The sequence below is a fragment of the Nesoenas mayeri genome, assembly GCF_963082525.1.
Source record: "Nesoenas mayeri genome assembly, chromosome: 12".
Lineage (NCBI taxonomy): Eukaryota > Metazoa > Chordata > Aves > Columbiformes > Columbidae > Nesoenas > Nesoenas mayeri.
The window spans coordinates 10,620,493-10,639,630 of NC_137547.1; the positions used below are offsets into that span (position 1 = coordinate 10,620,493).

Below are 19,138 nucleotides of genomic sequence, written 5' to 3' on the forward strand. Positions count from 1 at the left end.
CAGTGAAAGATAAGCCAAGGACTTTAGACTCTAATAGACACACTCCATTTGACCCGGACGGAAACACGGGAAGCAGTTAAAAAGATGAGCTGCATTGAAAAATAAATTGCACTGCACAAAACCAAAATGTATAGATAAAATACAGTCCAGGTGGTAGGGAAGAAGCTAGTGATATGGGGAAAAAAGCTGCAAGTAACAATCAAAGCAGTGCAATGCTAATTGCACAAACACCCTAAAATGGCAAGAAATTTATTAGTTTACTTAATGGCTCTTAAAATCACACAAGCCCTGATCATGTTTCCATCACTTCTTTTCAAAACCTGAGAGTTCACCATACAACAGATGACAAAACACTGGTTTCTTGTTACATAGTGGGTGTAAATAGCGTATGCTGCCAAAAAACACAGCTGTCCTGCTGAAAAAGACTCCTTCACTAGTAACTACAAATCTGAGATGTTTGTAAGGGTTTTCTCCCACTGTTTGGAGAAAGTGTCTGTGTGCATTAAAGAGGTGAACAAGGGTGAGGGGAATGTTACTGAGATTTTCCCATCTCCTACTCAAACACTTTTTGTTTGCCAGATACAATGCTATGAAATAGTTGGATTACTTTTTTTTTCACTGTGTTTTCATCTTACTGTCTTTGCTGATGTTAACACTTCCAGGGTTTTGGATCGGTAGACCCAACAGTCTGACCATAAGAACACAATTGTGACAGCTCATCGTGAGTCCAGTTCAAAAAATCTGGGCCACAGTGCTACTGTGCCAAGTGTTGCCCATGTTACAACTGCAATAGATGAAATATATGCAGTGCTTTGAGGAAATGAGACCTTCTGTTTCCATCTGGAGCAAAAGGATCCTCTGCTTTTCATCCAGAAGTACTATATATGGAAACAGCTAAAGTTATGAATTGTCAGATTCTGTACAAAACTTCCTTATTAGAACAAACACCCTGAACAAATTCTAAAATTTCTTCATGGAAAGCAGCCTGTTTAAAAAGCAAAACAAACGAAAAAGAAACAAAAACAAGGGCTGTTGATATTCAGTCAGAGATGGAATTCTCCCATTTGACTCCTTTATTCAGTTACAGTCTTGCTCTGCTCCTCTACAGGTTTTACTAAACACAGATTACAAACCTTTGCAAACAATACAAACCAGTTAGGTAATGCAGTAAATAATCTGGTGTATTTAATTCAAACTAGGCCTGAGCTAAGCAGAAAAAAACCAGATATGGTTGTGTACTGTTTCTGAGTATTACAGATTGCATATTTCATGGAGAAGGTCCCTTTGTTAAGGTTTATTTGCCCTGTTAAATTTTCTCTAGTTTATACAAAGATTATAGCAGATGGTTTCTTAAAGTAATAAGATTTCATACTCCAACCTGAGCCACAGGCCTTGTTATAAAATAAGTATTGTATATCAAACTACATTAAAAGAATGTTAAAATGGCCAACATAAGCACCCCAAAACTGAGAAATGCCAGAGTTTGGGACAACTTGTCAGCTAGTCTTATCACTGGATCAACTGGGAACTCTCCAGTTTCAACTGGTATCAGCTTCAGAGCAGCACGAGCCTGACAACCTGGGGCACGTGAAGGCCTGATAGTTTCACCACACAACCTGCAGAAGTGGACAGGACTTCAGACAAGCCTTCTGGCTAAATTCTCCCTGCCAAGTGAATCCCCCCTCAGCCTGAATTAGACGGATATTCTTCCAATTTGATGCACAGTCATATTTCTCGTTTGCATGAACAATCACAATTGTAAGCTCAGCAGGAGCAGCTATATAAACAGCTATGCTGCCTAGGCATATATCTTGTGAACATCTGACCCAAACGATATTCTCTCATATTTCGGTTGCCCTGCACTTCCTATATTCAATAAACTGAAAGCAAGCTGATTTGTAAAAGACATTGGAACCAGCTTTTCCTTTCTGTAAATCTCTTCTAAGAACAATAAAGTCGGTCCTAATTCAACATTTTTGATTGTTAAAGTATATATGTATTTAGGCTAACTGATTATTTGCAGTGATTTTTATAAAGAAAATCTGGATAACAAAAGAGTGACGTCCTCCTCCAAATTCTCCCAAAGTAGAAGCAACAAAGGCATCTCTTCTCCTCATGTCAGAGAGCTTGTTTTTAATTTCTTTTAGTACTATGGAGTCCATAAGTCAGGATAGTCGACATCTCAGACCTTCATTAGTGCTCCATTCATAAGCCCTATAATGTTTTCACACATAAATGATCCCACCTTTTGACTGTGTGATGTAGTCATGTAATAATTGCCCCTAGATCTTCCCATGAAACATCTCTGAATCATAGAATAATACAGGATGGAAAGGAAGACAAGGCCGGGCAGCCTGCAAGAAATTAATATTCTCCCCTCACTATGGGTCCTGCATTTCTTCCAGTCACCAGGATCTAGTCCACAGCCCAGTGTAATCTTTATGATCTATACATGCAAGACATACTACCATTTAGCTTAGTAAAGTCAGACATTGCAGTTTTGCTTTAGACAGAGACTGCATCTTGGTGACAACATGCTTTCCTTCAGTTAATAGGCTATGACAGGACGCTTTTATCCTACTGTAAGTACATTTTCTAAGATACTGCATGTTACCATCTTTACCCATAATCAGATTCAACTCTTCACTGCACCCTTTCTTTCTCCTTTTATAGAAGGGATTTGGTTACTAGCAGGCAGAGGTTTTTGTAAAGGGAAGTGCAGAGACTTGCAAAACCCAGAACTTCCTTTGTGACTACCTAAGGACGCAGTTCTGATTACAGTCAGACTCTTTCTTTTAGCCATATATGGCAATCCCATAAAAACCAGAAGACACATCAGGTAAGTAACCTCAAGGTTACAGCTGTCACAGCAGCAAATTAAATGCAGAGCTGAATAATACGTATATAAAAGGGCATCAGAGTGCAGGTTTGGATTATACCCTTTAAAGTCAAAGGAATTTTGTGCTGAGGTCACACTACAAGGTGATCAGTGGGCTCAGCCTACAAGTAGTTTCATCAAATTACCAACATTTTTGCAGGATTTCTCTTTCTGTGACTGTAGATGGCTTGTAAAAATTCAAGTCTACAATCAAAACAGGAAACGCAGAGCCTAACGGCATTAAGAAGAGGTACAATGACTTTGGTGTTCACTAGACCCTAAAATATGAACAAGGATCTTTTATAATTTAACTCTGATGTTTCCACGAGGTCGAGTTTGACCTCTTTTGCAAAGGTCAGAATTCTGGAATATAGTGTAACTAAAATGCCACAAAATTTCTCTTTGCTCTAAGTCAAGATAGGAAAAAAAAAAATTAAAGATAGCCTGAGTAAGACAGATGTGCTTGATATAAACACACAGTTGCTCAGCCCATAATTTATATTCTAGGTTGCTACCTTGCAATAATGTCCTTTAACTGAAACAGTGCATTATTAGAATTACCTAGAACTAAGGCCATTTAGATTTTCTATAATCTTGGCAAACTAATAAAACAACCTAGTCCATTTTATGCAAGTCAAAAGTATACAGTGCTTTAAATAAAATAGTTTGGGGCTTTGTGGGTTTTTTCCTTCTGCAAAGAAATACACATCTATCAGTAGCTCACAAAATTAGCCACAATTGTTTCCAGAACCCTCTTGTGCCTTCTTCCTCTTTTTTTTTTTATATACAAGTCTAATCTGCAATGTCCTTAAAAGGCTTCTTAGTGTGTTCTCTCTTTCTTACTGGCAGAAACAAAGTGAGACACCAAACTAGTACAGCTAGAGCATCTGAGCACAAGGAAGTGACCAGTCATTTAAAGAGTGTTGCAAACTATTATCCTTACGGACCAGGTTTCTAGCTTGACTTTCTACACTCTCAGTGCAAAAAGGCTATGAAAGGGTGTTAGCCTGTGACCTGGAAATTCCCTCCCCGGCAGGAGCATAATCTATGTGATTTAGCGTTAGCATCTTGTGGCTTTAAGAGTAAGTCTACCCTGCAGATTACAGCCCTGTGCTACGGGCAAGTGACAAAAGCCCATCCAGCAGCAGCAGGAAGCTCTGTTTAGATTGACAGGCAGGGGCAAATAAAGCCTCAGTTTGCAGAGTCACCTCTGTTACAAATGGGCAAGACTCGAATTAAAGACAGTGAAGCAGCACACACATTCTTTGCAAAAGTGGCTCCTTGGAGCTAAGGAAGGCCGCTACCCCTCAGTAGCTTTTGACTGGTTCTGAGCTCAATAGTTAACAGAGAGGTCAGGAAGTCACCATATGTTTGTGAAGATGATACTGGGCAGCCAGTCTGACAGTCAATCTTAGCTGGCTGGCCGGCAGTCTCAGCAAAAGGTCAGTTAGACCAGAATCTCTACTCCTATATTTCCAGACTGAAAAACATCCTACAGGCAAAGCTACAGTATGAAATGGAAGCCTTAAAAAACCCCCCCAGATAATCCAATTGCATGTGAAACAATACATCCACAGAAATACTAGCCTTTAAAAATAAAGAAAACCTAACTTAAATTTAAAATCTTTGCTTCTCTTATTCAGCATGTTTCATATTTCTCCTCAGGCATCATATATTCATTAATACTGATATAAACCAAGTCATCACAGCAGACTTTTTCCAGGACCTGTTTACGTAGCCCAGGCCAGGAGCTTCACCAAGAACAGAGTTTTGTCCTCGTGGTCCATATTATGTTTGCAGAGTTAATGGGCAAGGAATGAAGCTAATTTTTCATAAGAGCTTTTACTTCTACACACATGCAGCCTATAAACATGGGAATCAAAACGCGCTTTGAACAGTGTTGGAGCACGCAGGGCAGGCCCCAGATCTGACTTTCTAAACATACGATGCCATCGTGTGGACAAATAAGTCTCAAGCAGTTTCCAGCAGAGGTTTGCTGAATTTGCGTTCACACTACATGGACATCCCATTCATTTCCCCAGGCTTTACCCACCTTGTCCTGCTCCTGCTGATACAAGCTGGTTGAATTCCGTGGCTCTAATGATGCTCATAACGAATCTGAATCAGTATCTGTTTATTCAAATGTGACCATCTTGGAATTCTGGTCAATGTGTTTCTAACTCTGAGCTGGCAACAAGAAAAATATTCTACAGGTTTTTATGAAGTTTTGCATATCATGAAGATTTAAAAAAAATTTAAAAAAGCATATTTTTGAACTTTATCAGGATTTTTCCTTTGTGCAAAAGAATGGGAGAAAAAAATGGGAGCTCTGCCATGGCTAGTACAGCTCATTTTCTTTCTTTTGCACATATGAAAGAACATAAATGCTTTCTATGGAAAACACACTGATCAGAGTATTACTGAAAGTTAAATATCAAAGCTGCTAACCTGGTCCATGGTATCTGGTTGCAGGGACGCAAACATCAGCTTTTTGGGAATCTGCGTATCTTCCCCCTGGCTTTCTAGCCTTCACACCAAGCTGCGCCTGCAAACAAACCAACCAGAGTCAGACGAACCACATTAAAACAAAGTGTCACTGCTACGAAGGCAAAGGCCTTGATGTATTACAGAAATCAAACCCTGTAGCTGGAAGTACAAGGGGAGCGCTGCTGCAGTAACACAACTGAGATGGAAAGTTGTTGATCTGAAAATATGAGTTCTGGGACCAGTTTTGTAACCACTGAAGCTATAATTTTTCTCCTAAGTATTTACATCTCTGACTGAAGGCACGGCCGCTCCCTCAGCGCTGTCCCGTAACCCTGCGCTTGTCCCTCAGCATTTTTACTTGTCTGCCTGCAGACTGGCGTGATTTTGCCAGCCACAAGCCAGTTTAACCAATTCATTGCGAAGCTTAACCTATTCATTGAGAATTTTAACGAATTCATTGCGAAGCTTAACCCGCTCATTGACAAGTTTAACCTATTCATTGAGGAGCTTAACCTATTCATTGAGAATTTTAACCTATTCATTGACAAGTTTTTCTGTTTCCTCTTCACTCACTCCCTGTTCCCATGGAAATTCACCAGACCCCGACTTGAAATTGACATGTATGTGTGTGTATTCATTACACACAGGCACACACATTTTTCCTTCCCAAAAGCCAACAGCTGTTTCCAGCACAAACCAGAGCCAGCAATGCCTACACCCACAGACCTTTCTGGGACCTGCCTGGCACTTTTTAAAACCGCTTCAGCACCGGGCACCCCGGCACTTCAGCACTGACAAAGGCCGCTGAGGGTGGTCAGTCTGTCCCAGCTACAACTCTGAATTTTCACCACCTTTTGGAACCACGTTTTAGGGCCTTGTGGTCTCAGAGAGAAAGGTTCCCTCAGGGAGAAGGGTCGTAGAATGACAGAATCATTTTGGTTGGAAGAGACCCTTAAGATTGAGTCCAACCGTAACCTAACTCTAGCACTAAACCGTGTCCCTAAGAGCCTCATCTATTCATCTTTTAAACCCTTCCAGGGATGGCGACTCTACCACTGCCCTGGGCAGCCTGTTCACAACCTTTTCTGTGAAGAATTTTTTTCTCATTTCCAACCTAAACATCCCCTGGTGCAACCTGAGGCCATTTCCTCTCATCCTATCGCTTGTTACTCAATAAGAAGACTCTGACCTCTCCTCACTACAACCTCCTTTCAGGCAGTTCAGAGATCAGAAGGTCTCCCCTCAGCTCCTGTTCTCCAGCTGAACCCCCCAGGTCCCTCAGCAGCTCCCATCACACTTGTGCTCCAGCTCCTCACCAGCTCCGTTCCCTTCTCTCAACTCACTCCAGCACCTCAAGGGCTTTCTTGGCGTGAGGGGCCCAACACTGAACACAGTCTCTGAGGTGCGGCCCCACCAGCGCCGAGCACAAGGAGACGATCAATTCCCTGCTCCTCAGGGAAGAGGTATCTTTGCCTCGCCTGGCTCAGGAGCTCGCAGGCCGCCTCCTCCCCTCCCTCCACAGCCGCCTCTCCCCTTCCCGCCGCTCCCTCCCCAACCACCGCCCCAGGGGCGGGCACCGCTGGGCGCCGTCCCCGCCGCGCTCCGCCCCCGCCGGCCGGCCCTGCAGCGCCGGGCCCGGGTGTTACAAATCCAAGTGCCGATCCAGGGGGCGAGAGGGGTCTTGCCGGTAAGCACCGGAGCCTCTGGCCTCACGCTCTGCCTTGTCGTCGCGATGGGGAGGGACATGCCAGGGCTGCTGCCAAGGGGATGGGAGGGAGGGGACTGAGCATACCGGGAAATAAACCGGGCAAACGGCGGCCCTGGACAGAGCTCGCCTGGCCCCGCCTGTGCTTGTGTTTCCCCGGGCTGAGAGCGGCCAAGAAACCCCTTTTCCTAAGCGTTTCGCCGCTAAAATTAATAATGTCTCCACAGTTTGTCTTCCAGGTTACAGCCGTTTCTGTTAACCCTTTGGTGTTTACCCCACGATCCACATCTTCCTTGTAGGAAACAATTACCTTGCCAATATAATAGGCCCAGGCAGGATCACCCAGCAAAGCATATTTTATTAACCATTTTGCAAGACCGGGTGTTCTACCTAAAGGCAGGCAAAAAGCCCCTGTTTATGTCCTTGAAACCCCGACCACAAATTCTCCCCCTGCTCCCCATCTGTTGGTACTTCAGGGTTTACAGACTACCCAGCCATGCCTCAGTTTACCTATCTCATTCGTCTAGCAACCCCCTCCCCTTGTTGATTTATTTAAAATATGGATTCCTGGCTCTTTGGTTACCCTTCCCCCTAGCTGAACTTTTAAAATACACTAATCAGTTTGCACTCTGGGATTAGTTTGAAGAGACTGTGTTTTACATTAAGGATTCATAGTCTGATGTCCCTCAGTTCTTCTCCCCCACTGGGGTCAGGTACCAGATCAGTTGTAAAAACAACATTCCTTCGTTAAATGTTCCTTACACCTTCGGTGTTTACCCCACGATCCACATCTTCCTCATAGGCAAACAAGATTTTGGGGCCTGAACTGTTCAGTGAAGGTAACGAAGCCCCAACTCAGCCTCTTATGCGCAGTTATTTATCAAACTGACCATCAGTTAATGACGGAAAGGTTGGATTATGTTAAACAAAGAGCCCTTCTGAAGCTGCTGGAGGGCCGTGTGACAGGCTTGGCTGCAGATGGAGATTTCTGTGCAACTGGGAATCCCGAACCAAAAGTCGGGCCTGAAATGATGTGGAGTATGTGGAAAGAAAGCCACAAAAGGGTGTTTCGTTCTGCTTGTATTTTTTATATTGTCATCGTGTGGCTACCCCAGAGGGATAGGAAGGTTATTTACAGGGTTGACTGTCACTGTGGTCATGGTGAAAATTTGGGATTTCAGGCCCTGCTGTGGCACTGTTGGGTCCATGCTGTGCTGCTCTAGGGAGAAACCAGAGCCCGTGGCCCAGATAACACTAAAAAATTATCTTCACAATGCAGGTGAATGCTGAGACAGTGAGAAAAATGATAGTTGTGCCATTAAATATGTAAAACAAACAAAAAAACAATCAAACAAAACCCCAAAGTACTCCCCCACCAACCTTAATGCTGCAGATACCAGCTCTCAACAATTTATTGACTTCATGTGAAGCCCTGTGTTTTTGAGATGTCTTGGTTCATCCTCCTAAATGTTTTTGTCACTGTGTTTCTTGGCAGCTTTTTGAATGATTTTTTTGTACTGTGTCCTTATAAAAAACATTCTCATGTCAGAGACTTTACAGTGATGGTATTTTAATGCCACATTATTGGCAGACTGAGCTTCAGTCCATTAATGCTTCAGAAGGATGTGGCATAATATGTCATAAATAATCCATAATCAGCTATTCCCTTCATGTTACTGATGTATTCTGGCTGACAGACTCATGCTAACTTTGTACAAGCTAATTTAATCATTCAATCATATTGGTTTTTCCATTTTATAAGACTTGTATGAGGTTTGAATTGGTAGACAGGGTGGTTTTAGCAAAGAGCTGGTGGACTATCATTTTTTAAAGTATAGTTACTGTTCACGGATGTTCTTCAAGTTCAGTAAGTCTCAGTGAGTACAGAGACTAAACAGTAGTTTTAATAGTTTCCTTGAAGGCTGGTAATTTGCTGTTCTTGTAAAACTTCCACTGGTATGTTAGCTTGTTTGATATATTTTTCATGGCCATTGTGATACCTTTTTTGTGTTTACTGTTTTGTTGTTGTTGTTATTTTTAAATTCCTTTTCCTTTGCTTCAGGTTGAAAAGATGGGGAATGCAGAAAGCAATGCCTATCAGAATCACCTTTCCCGATTTCTTCCTGAGGAGCAGTCTGACATTGATGGATTATTTGATACCTTATCAGGATCAAGTGGCTCAGCTGGAGCAAAAAATGGCAAAGCTACAAAGAAAACTGTCACTCTGGCAGCACTACAGGCAAGACAATTTATTATTCCTGATATATCTGGGATGTGGTGCACTAAACATAATTCCAGAAAGAATCTAAAGATGTGGCAATGGTTACTTTTAAAGGATTTAATACTTAACATTTTGGGGCAGGATGGATATTTAACTTTTTCTTACAGCTTAACATGCATAGTGACTTTCAGTGTGGTGTTTATCTCCTAAATTGCACTGTTAGGTCAATTTACAGCTTTCCTGATTCTGAACTAAGTTGGGACGGGTGAAAATATTTTGTACAGACACCTGAAAAATGGGAAGAATATTCTTCTCCCTAGAGTCTATAGTGTGTGATTGTGTAGAGATTTTCTTGAGAAGCTGTCATAAAGTTGATCTGTATTTCGTTGTATCTCTCCCTCAATTACATCACTGTCTCTAATCTTTTCACTTGCATTAAAAAGAGAGAACTCAAATTTGCTTGATTAAGGTGTAGTTCCGTGTTTTAGGCAATTAACATACATTATGCTTTCTGATTAACTTTGCATTCATTTTCTAATCAAGAAAGAAGAGGAAAGTTATTTGTTGCAATGCTTGGTAACTTCAGTTAGGCAGGAACCAAGTGGCCAAATTAATGTAGTATTAAAAGTTCATTTTTATATATGTTACACAGTTAATGGAATCAAATTACAACCCAAGGAAAGCAGCAGGTTATTTTAAGGTATTTAGCAATGCATCTGCATGCGGACCAGCTTTAGCCTTTCTATAGCTGGGCCGTTTATGAGCTATCACCAGTTTGGAAACAGTGCTGCTGCTGCTCAGCTTTTCAGCCGTAATACATCCAAGAACCTGGTCCTTGGTGTCTGTTAGTTGACTGGGACGTGGAAGAAGTTCTCTGTCTTCACCTCTAGATCAATGCAATGTTTGAACGTTTGTCTTTTCCCTTGCTGCCTTTTTGTTTACTAATTTAAATTAAAATCTTTCGAAAGGCTGCCTGTAGTGCAGGGACTATTGCCCTGTAGGTGTCTATGCTCATGTCTGAGCTGGGCTGATATGTGGCAGATTTGATCTAGCAACAGTCTGGTGATGTTGACAAGGCCCCAAACGTAACCTCATGTACTCTGCTTAGGCTCAGCGCTTTACTAGAAGGAAACCACGTGGCTTCTAGACCAGAACAGGCTGCCCTGCATAGCTTGGAAAGCAGGTAGAGCCAGTATCTCTAGATACTTTCTTGGAGCCGTTTAAGACAAGGATTGTAAACTGTCAGAGGTGTGAGTCTGTTAGACATTTATTAAAGATTCCTTTTTTATAGTCCTTTTTCGCACCCTGTGTCTGTTGATTGGAATAGTTGTAACAAGACAGTGCAGTGAAGTTAGTGGTGGGTATGGAATAGGTGGGTAATACTGCAGTGGGAAGTAAAAAGCCCTCAAGAATAGTGTTTTTAATTGTTCCCTGCTGCTTGTCTCACTTCAGTATCATGTAGCACTTTCAGAAAGCCTCTAAAAGACAGCTGTACCACCTGTGACCATCCCTGCCTCAAAATGAAGCACTCTGATGTGCAAGACTGTGGCTACTAATTCTGCTTCTACTGAAATCAATGGGAGTTTTACCACTGACGTCAACAAAAGCATGAGAGAGCTTGGCATATTGGATCTCACCCTATATGCAGTGCAACAGCCATTAACATTGAATAGGAATGGCCCCAGTGGCTCCAACAGGAGCCATGTTGAGCCAGCAATAGATTGGTAGTAGCAGCTCCACTGAGTAGAGCTGGAGTGCTTGCACGTGGGTGGAGCTCTGTTGATTTTGGCATAATCCCCGCTGGGTTACACTCCTCAATATCAGAGTCAAGTCTAGTTTTATGGACAGTGCTTGGTGCCGTGAAGATACTGTGTAATCATCTCTTAGTGTGTGGATGTATTTTAAATGATTTATTTTTAAACCATATAATTATCTTGAACACTGTGAAAGTTTCTTGAATCCAGAGTCAGATCTTTCCCACAGCATTGTTGATGTATGATGCTGTATAATATATCAGTTCAATTTCAGTTCAAAGGGCCAGTCGTGCAGTTTGGATGAACAAGTTTTGATTTCGACTGTTGAAATATCAGGGATGCCTTATAAAAATCAGGTGATCTCATTTTTGTTCTGTGCTTGAATTAGATGTTGCTATGCAGAGGGAAACTTCTGAGAATTGTTTCTCCATGTGCGTATAGGGTTAAACACATTGCCTGCATTGTCTTGAGGCCAAAGCTGAGATATGGAAAAAACCTTTAATTTCTCTTTGTTTTTAAGTATCTGTGAGCTCCACTATCAAAAGCAGAGTTAAAACACAATTTTAAATGTTGAATTGGCAGAGTTGTAAACCTTTACAACGGAGTTAACATATGGAAATCCTTTGCTAATATTCTGTTAACACTTTACATTTTTTTAAAAGTCCATGGCATTTGTAGAAAAACAGTATCAACTTAAATTGCTAAATAGTGATTGGGAAGGAGATTCTATAAAAATAGGTTTTTTTTTTCTCTTGGGAAAACAGTCCTTTGATATAAGTTTGTTGCTGATAGTAGATACTTGCTATTGCAATCCTTCATTCACAGCAGTACATCTCAGCACAGATTAACTGGAATATATTAGTTATTCTTCATTTGTAAAATGTGTTCTTTGCCGTTTTTCTCGTTGCAGGACTATCTGCGGGAGCCAATACCAGAGCAAATGACTGTTCGGTTATACAATGGAATGAAAAGCATTGACCTGACTGGGAAATCATCCGGGCTGAGTGAACGCATTGCTAAGGAGCAGTTTGTAATTTTTATGTCAAACCTCTTAAAAGGGAATGCAGATGAAAAGATTACCATAATAATGAGAATGATCTCCAAGACACAAGGGCCTGTAAAGGGGAAACAAATCCAAGAGGTAAACAGGCACTTAAAAGTGTGTTGGGGGGACAGTGAGAGAACAGAGCTGGGTAATTTTTAGAGTGCAAGATTCAGCACAGGGATTCCTGAATTTTGTATTTTTAAAATCTCTTTTACCACTAAATTCTGATCTGGGAAAAACAGTGTAGACAAACCAGGCTATCTTTCAGCTGCGGGCTTTTCCCTGCTGACTCACCTGCTTTGAGAATCAGGGTCTGGATTTTGCGGAGGGCACTGACTGGTTTTTGTCTGGTGGTTTACAGAGTCACCGAAGGGTGCAGAGCCTGGTTATATTTAAGAGTCAGCAATGGCTTTGGTGTGGCTGGTGCTTCTGGGAAGTGAGCAAGATGCTTTCTAGAGCTTTAGCTGGAGCAGAGATGTGTGAATCAAATACGTAGCTTGCAAGGTGGAAGAGCAGATTCTCACAAAACAGTAATTTCCTGTCAGCTCCCGCCACTGCAAAATTTGGATCTCCCCTCCCTCTTTGATGCCACATTTTATGGAGATACTTTCTGAAGTAACATGTGCAAAATATCTTGAAAAAGGATACCTTTAAAGACTTGTGACACTGAAAGAGCATTTCTGTTACTTCTGAGAAAATATGCTTCTGCCATTGGAATTAGTACAGCATCAGTAATACTCGACTTTATTTTCAGAAAATCCTTTGAAGCTCTTAGCAATTTTATTTAAGAAATGCCAAAACAATGTTTTAACCTTTTCAGTTCACAGAGGATCTGATCATGTCTGTCGTCCATGTACTGAACTACAGGAAGGAGCTGAAAGGTTGGGATTTGGAGAACACCAGGGATTCTGCAAGTGGCGTAAAGGCTCTGGCTTCTCAGCTGCTTTCAGAACTGAAGCTTGCAGGTAAGCAGCACTGATGTCGTGTATCCCAGAACAGCAGAGAGCTCATGATCTCACAAGAATTTTTCTCTTCAGGTCACATCTTTGAAATTAAATGATGAGACCAGTATTTCAAACCTAGTGCTTTGCGAATGACTGGGGAATTCTATTTATTTTACCTTACCAACTTTCTCCTCTAAATTCAGGAGAGCTTTGGTTTGAAGTCGCAGTTTAAGCTGACATGCAAAACTATTTTTCATAGAACGTGTCTATTTTACAAATACCTGGTTTGCAAACGACAGGCATTTAGATGCATGTGCATGTATTTATGACTGCATGTCCTTTTACAAAGCGTTGGTTTATCTTTGCACTGTTGTAATAATAGATGTTACTGTCCTGGAAAGAACATGTCGCAAGTTATAACTGGGAGTTCGTGTTCCTTAATTGTGACAGCCCAAACCATTCTGTGATTCTAAGATCTGCTTAATACGGCTGACACTTTACTGTCACTGGCTCCTTTCATATGCGGTTTCACGTCCATTGAAATAACGGAATATTCTGTTTACACCTAAAAGTCAACTGATTATTTTCCATACTGGGAGAATTAACTACTGTTCCTGTGTATCTTATTATTTAGATGGGACAAAACCTGCGGGTCCTCAGCTGATGGAGACACATTTTGATCAAAATGCCATTGAGGATTGGGTGTACCGAGTTCCACAGATCTCAGTTTTCCTCAGCGTTGTTATCAGGCAAGGCTTCCATGTTCTGCATTCTCTCCCAGATCAAACCAAAGACATTCTCAACCTGCTTCCAGTCTGCAAAGGCATCAAGAGAAGAGGACTTGTGAGTCTGTTTGACATCCCATCCATCATATACATCAACTCCCATCTGTCTGCAGAGCTACAGCACAAGTGGCAGCTTTTATTTTCTTCAAAGCTCCATGGAGAAAGCTTTTCACAGTTATGTGCGCATATAGTGAACAAAGGTCCTTGCATAGTGGTCTTAAAGGACTCAGATGGTTATATCTTTGGTGGGTTTGCATCTCACTCCTGGGAGGTGAAGCCACAGTTTCAAGGTAAAACTCACTTCTCTTTTTCTAGTATCTCATGGATCTGGTAAACATTATTTATTCTGTCCACTTAATGGATACTGTCATTTTATGTTCGTGACACACAGTATTTCTTATACTTCCAAGTGTATTTTCCTGTTGCAAAAATAACACTAATTTTTGAAAAATACACATGCCAAGTTCTTTCTGCTTTGTAACCAGTGGGGCGTATTACTGATTAAGGTTTATAATTTGTCTGTTATTGGATAAGACTTTTAAAATTGCTGGACTTACTTATCATGGAACAAGTTTTCAATGAAATCTTATCAACCCCTGTAGCTGCATAGGTTGAAAACAAAATGAAAATGAAGGAAATGCAGCATAGATGATGAATTAGAGTTTAAATTGATGTCCAGCAGATGGCAATCTTCCATCTCAGAACAGCTGAGCCAAGCACCAGGTTAAGCCTCTTGACATTTTTGCACTGGCTTTGTTTCCCTTTTAAAATCCAGCAGTATCTTTGGACAAGATAAACTTTTTGTTGCCTTGAAGCATCTGGGGAGAAGAAATGGTTTTTTTGTAACTCTTCAGAAAGAACTTCTGCGATGGCTTTCTGAAAAAAAATTATGGACTCTGGATGATCTGTGCTCCTGGGAATCCTCACTTTTACTACATTAAAAATTCAATTCCTATACTTAGTACTTGATATTAGCACTCAAGTTAGTTAATATAATATTAGGTTATATTGATTACACAACACTTGTATTTTCTCCTGCTAGAATAACACATGTAGCGTACTGGCCAATCATACCACGGGTCTTTCTAAATACCGAACCCGGCATAATGAAAATTGTGCTCTAAATAATCTAAACTGATCCATATGCCAATATAGTCAGAACTAAGGGTGTCAGTTTGTACGAGTGTAGCAGTTGGCTGGTTTTAGATGATACAACACAAGTCTGTGATGGGTGAACCCTTACACTGTATTATAATGTACTAGTCATGCCTATGACTCTGCCCCTGGTCACAGCCATAGAATCACATTGATTTCTGTGACCTTGCACAGAGTTAACTGAGAATAAACAATAGGTCTAGATCGTGATGAGAGATAGGTATTGGCTTTCTGAGATTGCAGCTGCTGTCTTTGATTTATCCGGCTGCACTTCTTCAATATTTTTTTCCTATCCTATTTGTAGGCAAGTTATTGCTTGGCTGGTTGTCTGACCTCAGATACTTTTCTGTTTACAGGTGACAACAGGTGCTTTCTGTTTTCCATTTTCCCCTCTGTTGCTGTATACACATACACAGGGTATAATGACCACTACATGTATTTGAACCATCACCAACAAACAATGCCAAATGGACTTGTAAGTATTAAGAAATGACAATATGGAAATTGAATTCATGGCTGGTGTTTGGAAGTGTTTTGTTTTATTTGCTTCTATTACTGTGAGCAGATTTATTCCGCTTATTATTCTCTGAGGAAGTTTTTATCTGTTCTCTGCACTATTTGTGCCACACTTTTAGTAGGAGGATTTTTTTTTTTCTGTTTTTTGCATTAAAGCATCAGTGTAAAGTGTGAACTATGGGTAATCATGGATAAGCACTTACAATACTGATTAGACTCTATACTTTTCTTTACAGTTGATATGTATAGTGAAGTACTGAATCAACTAACATAGAGTTTATTTGTGTCTGACTCTAGCAGGTGGGTTTTATGTAGATTAGATTTACGGAGGTTCAGGGGAGAAATGTTTTTGCCAAGTCTGGTTATCACAGAAGCCTTTGTGGCCGTTGTCTCTATTGTCTGAAAAACTGACTGCAGGTATCCACATCACTGAAGAAGCACAAGCTGGTTGATCTGTGTAATTAGAGATCCTTCCACTGGCTATTCTCACTGCTACACTAACAGCTTTTTAAATTATGGAAGGCTGAGAAAGCCCGACAGAATTAAAGAATTGCATGTAGGTGGCTGCTGCTGTGTAATGACAATGGCAGAAGCTCCTTTTATTCAAGCCCACAAATGAGCTCTCCAGATGCAGAGGAGTTTCCACAGAGCTACAACACGTTGCCTGTTTTGGAAAGTGCTGTACAGTTTTGTGGCATTATATGCCCATAACTTTGAGAATTGCAGTAGTCTGGAGTAAACTTGCTCTAAAGAAAGCAAATAGCATTATATTATTTGTTTCTGTAGGTACTTTTAAACGGAAAAGAGGCAGCAAAACTGGGCACTTTCACCCTGTTTAAAATGGAAAGATTAGTCAATAAATGAAAGCCAGTGAGCTAAATTTCTGGCTGAATTACTTGCAGATGGTATTCTGTAAAGCACAGAGGGAGGGCAGTATCACTCAGGTAAATTCTGGTCTTCAGGAATCCTGGATTTTGGTACGGAAGCCCAGGTTCACTCAGCAAACCCTTTTCCACCTACCCATAGAAGTGTGGCATGGATATTGAAAATAGTGATTTATACTCTAGGTTTCAAAACTTGCTCAGACTGCTTTGTGTGTGCTGCAAGTGTTTAGTGTGTGGCTTTTGTTCTCAGGGGATGGGGGGACAACACGGTTACTTCGGACTCTGGATAGACAGTGACTACGGGAAGGGACACAGCAAAGCCAAACCTCGATGTACCACCTACAACAGCCCACAGCTGGCAGCCAAAGAGGATTTTACACTGGATGCCATGGAAGTTTGGGCAGTGGGAGACGTCCCTGAAAGTGCAGGGGTAGGTGAACAAACCTGAAACCTGTGAAATTGTGTCCTGATTGGAACGGGAAATGCAAACGCAAAACTTGCAGTGGCAGCTTTCTGATTAAATGTTATCTCTCCATTGGAATGAATATTTTCTTTAACTGGTCCTGTGATGCCATATATTTTGTAGCAAGTAAATGGCAAAACTAGTGGAATTATTGAGGCTGTCAACAAGAAATAACATCAGGAGCTGTGAAATGGTACAGTCATAAGAGCCGTACTTTGTTCTGAATTTCAAAAGGCTTGTCTGATATTGAGGAATGGTCTCCACAAGGAACCTCCTTGGAGGGGTTCATTAAAACCCAGTATTTGTAAAACACAAAGCAAGCACTGGAAGCTCAAAAGTAAATACATAGTTCTCTGTAGTTCAGGAAAGTATTTATTTATCAGTAACTTTGAATTTACTATAGTTTTACAGTAAATTTATGTCAATAGATTTATGCTAGTCTTTGTGCACCTGGTTTATTTCTGGGAATAAGTAGGAGACCTCTTTCCAGTGTCCTTTGTCCCTGTAATTTATTATCTTATTAAACTATCTGGTCTGCCTGTTTTAGTGGTGGTTTGTGGGTTGGCTTGTTTGTTTTTAGTTTATTTCTTTTCATACTAAATTCATGTGCTCTGTCTGTTCAGAGGACACATAGCTCTAAATAGAAACAGAACAAATTGTTTACAAACAATGTTGAATTGCACTCAAATCGCTTCTTTATAAAAAAAACCACATCTGCACTTGAAGCTGAGGTCAAGTTAACCAGGATGTTCTGACTGGCTTGTAACCTGAATGGACTTGAAATAGTTCACTGTCATCTTAGGAAAATTTTGTGACTATTTTGAGTAACTGCAATGAAAGTTGTTTGATGTATCCCAGTGAATCTTAAATGCTTTACTTGGAAAGTGCATATGCGTCATTGTGACGACCTTGCAAACCAGGTTACTTGTGGACTTTTGAATCTGTCGCTGTCTTTTAACCTGATATTGATTCATTCATAATGACATTTTAAATTGACTATACTTTCTTCTGTTTTGAAGACAAAAGGTAAGAAGACTATCCTGGATGCAGACCCTGAGGCTCAGGCCTTATTAGAAATGACTGGAAGAAGTCGTCACAGCGAAGGTCTGCGAGAACCTACTGGAGAGGATGATGATGATGACAACTGAAAGAAAACTGAAAGAACCACAGTAACATGAAAACCTTTTTGTGTTTTTTTTTTTTGTCAATCCTGGATGTTAATGTTCCTTGGGCAGGGTATTTTTCCCTCATTTTTTAATCCTTACATTTACATTCTTGGATGAAGCTCAAGCCTTGTACTTATGTAATATTTAGGTGCAATACAATATCCTGGCTGAAAGGTTTGGTTTGGGGAGAACTGAAAAATTAACTTAATACCTAATCATTAGACATCTCTAAGTTCTAGCTGAATATGAATTTGCTAGCATTCCTGATAGATCTGCATACAGAATTAAAACCAGATGATGTAGCTTTTGACGTTACGGCTTACTGACTTGGAGAATTTATATGTATTTATCTAAAGCCTGTTCAAGAAACTGATTAAGGTTTTTATACCTCAACTGTACATATTTATTTGCATGCAATGGAATTAGTCAGTGAAGCTTGCAAATTGTAATGATGTTTTACGTTGCTAAACATAGAATACTCCATGTGTTTCTGTATGAAGAATGCTATTAATTTGCATTGCTCCAGTCGAAGCATTAAATGTCTTGTTTTCTAAGTCATATTTTCAGCATGTTACTCTATATGGACTGTGAGATGTACAAAACGCTAAGTAGACAGTTTTATAATGTCACATTACACCTTAGTGCATTTCATTTAAAAGATTCCTGCAGAAATTTGCCTATTGCTTAGACGAACAGAGCCACTGGGAGTCATTCAGATGTATTTATCCTAAGAATGGGCCATAACCTCCAGCAGAAGTTCTTTAGGGAATGTAACTTCTTCAGTAGCCTCACTAGAGACTCGAGTAAAAGATCAGGCTGTAAAGAAGGGTTAAGAAAGAAGCATCCACAGTTAATTTGGAACAGTATCTGCAGGCATCTTGTAAAAAAAAGATCATCATGTTATGTCTGTAACATGTTTAAAGAAGGCTGCTGTACATTTTGTTTCCACACAGTCATTACTGTATTATGGAAAAAAATGCCCTCGATGTGAAATGTATCTGTTGGATTTCGGGTTTGCTCTGGTTTGTTGGGTTCACCAGTCAGCACCAGTTTTGTCAGGGCTCTTGTACTCAGGGCTTTTTCTACTTTTTCTAATTACTCTCAGTAATTATTTGACGTTGCTAATTCTATGTGT

General features: G+C 40.6%; 1 protein-coding gene across 1 annotated transcript; it reads left to right on the top strand.

Moving 5' to 3' along the window:
• The first annotated feature begins 7,016 nt into the window (after window positions 1-7,016).
• On the top strand, window positions 7,017-18,274 carry MEAK7 (MTOR associated protein, eak-7 homolog). Its single transcript, XM_080351921.1, has 8 exons — window positions 7,017-7,052; window positions 9,133-9,309; window positions 11,956-12,186; window positions 12,911-13,055; window positions 13,669-14,109; window positions 15,331-15,449; window positions 16,625-16,804; window positions 17,857-18,274. The coding sequence occupies exons 2-8, from the start codon at window positions 9,142-9,144 to the stop codon at window positions 17,983-17,985; spliced, it is 1,413 nt and encodes a 470-aa protein (XP_080208047.1). The 5' UTR covers window positions 7,017-7,052; window positions 9,133-9,141; the 3' UTR covers window positions 17,986-18,274.
• Window positions 18,275-19,138: the final 864 nt, after the last annotated feature.

Bases quoted from the DNA above. Each gene is read 5' to 3' on its own strand.
- MEAK7 (XM_080351921.1), top strand. From the start codon at position 9,142: ATGGGGAATGCAGAAAGCAATGCCTATCAGAATCACCTTTCCCGATTT. The intron at 9,310-11,955 runs GCAAGACAATTT...TTCTCGTTGCAG, and splicing joins TCACTCTGGCAGCACTACAG to GACTATCTGCGGGAGCCAAT. The intron at 12,187-12,910 runs GTAAACAGGCAC...TAACCTTTTCAG, and splicing joins AGGGGAAACAAATCCAAGAG to TTCACAGAGGATCTGATCAT.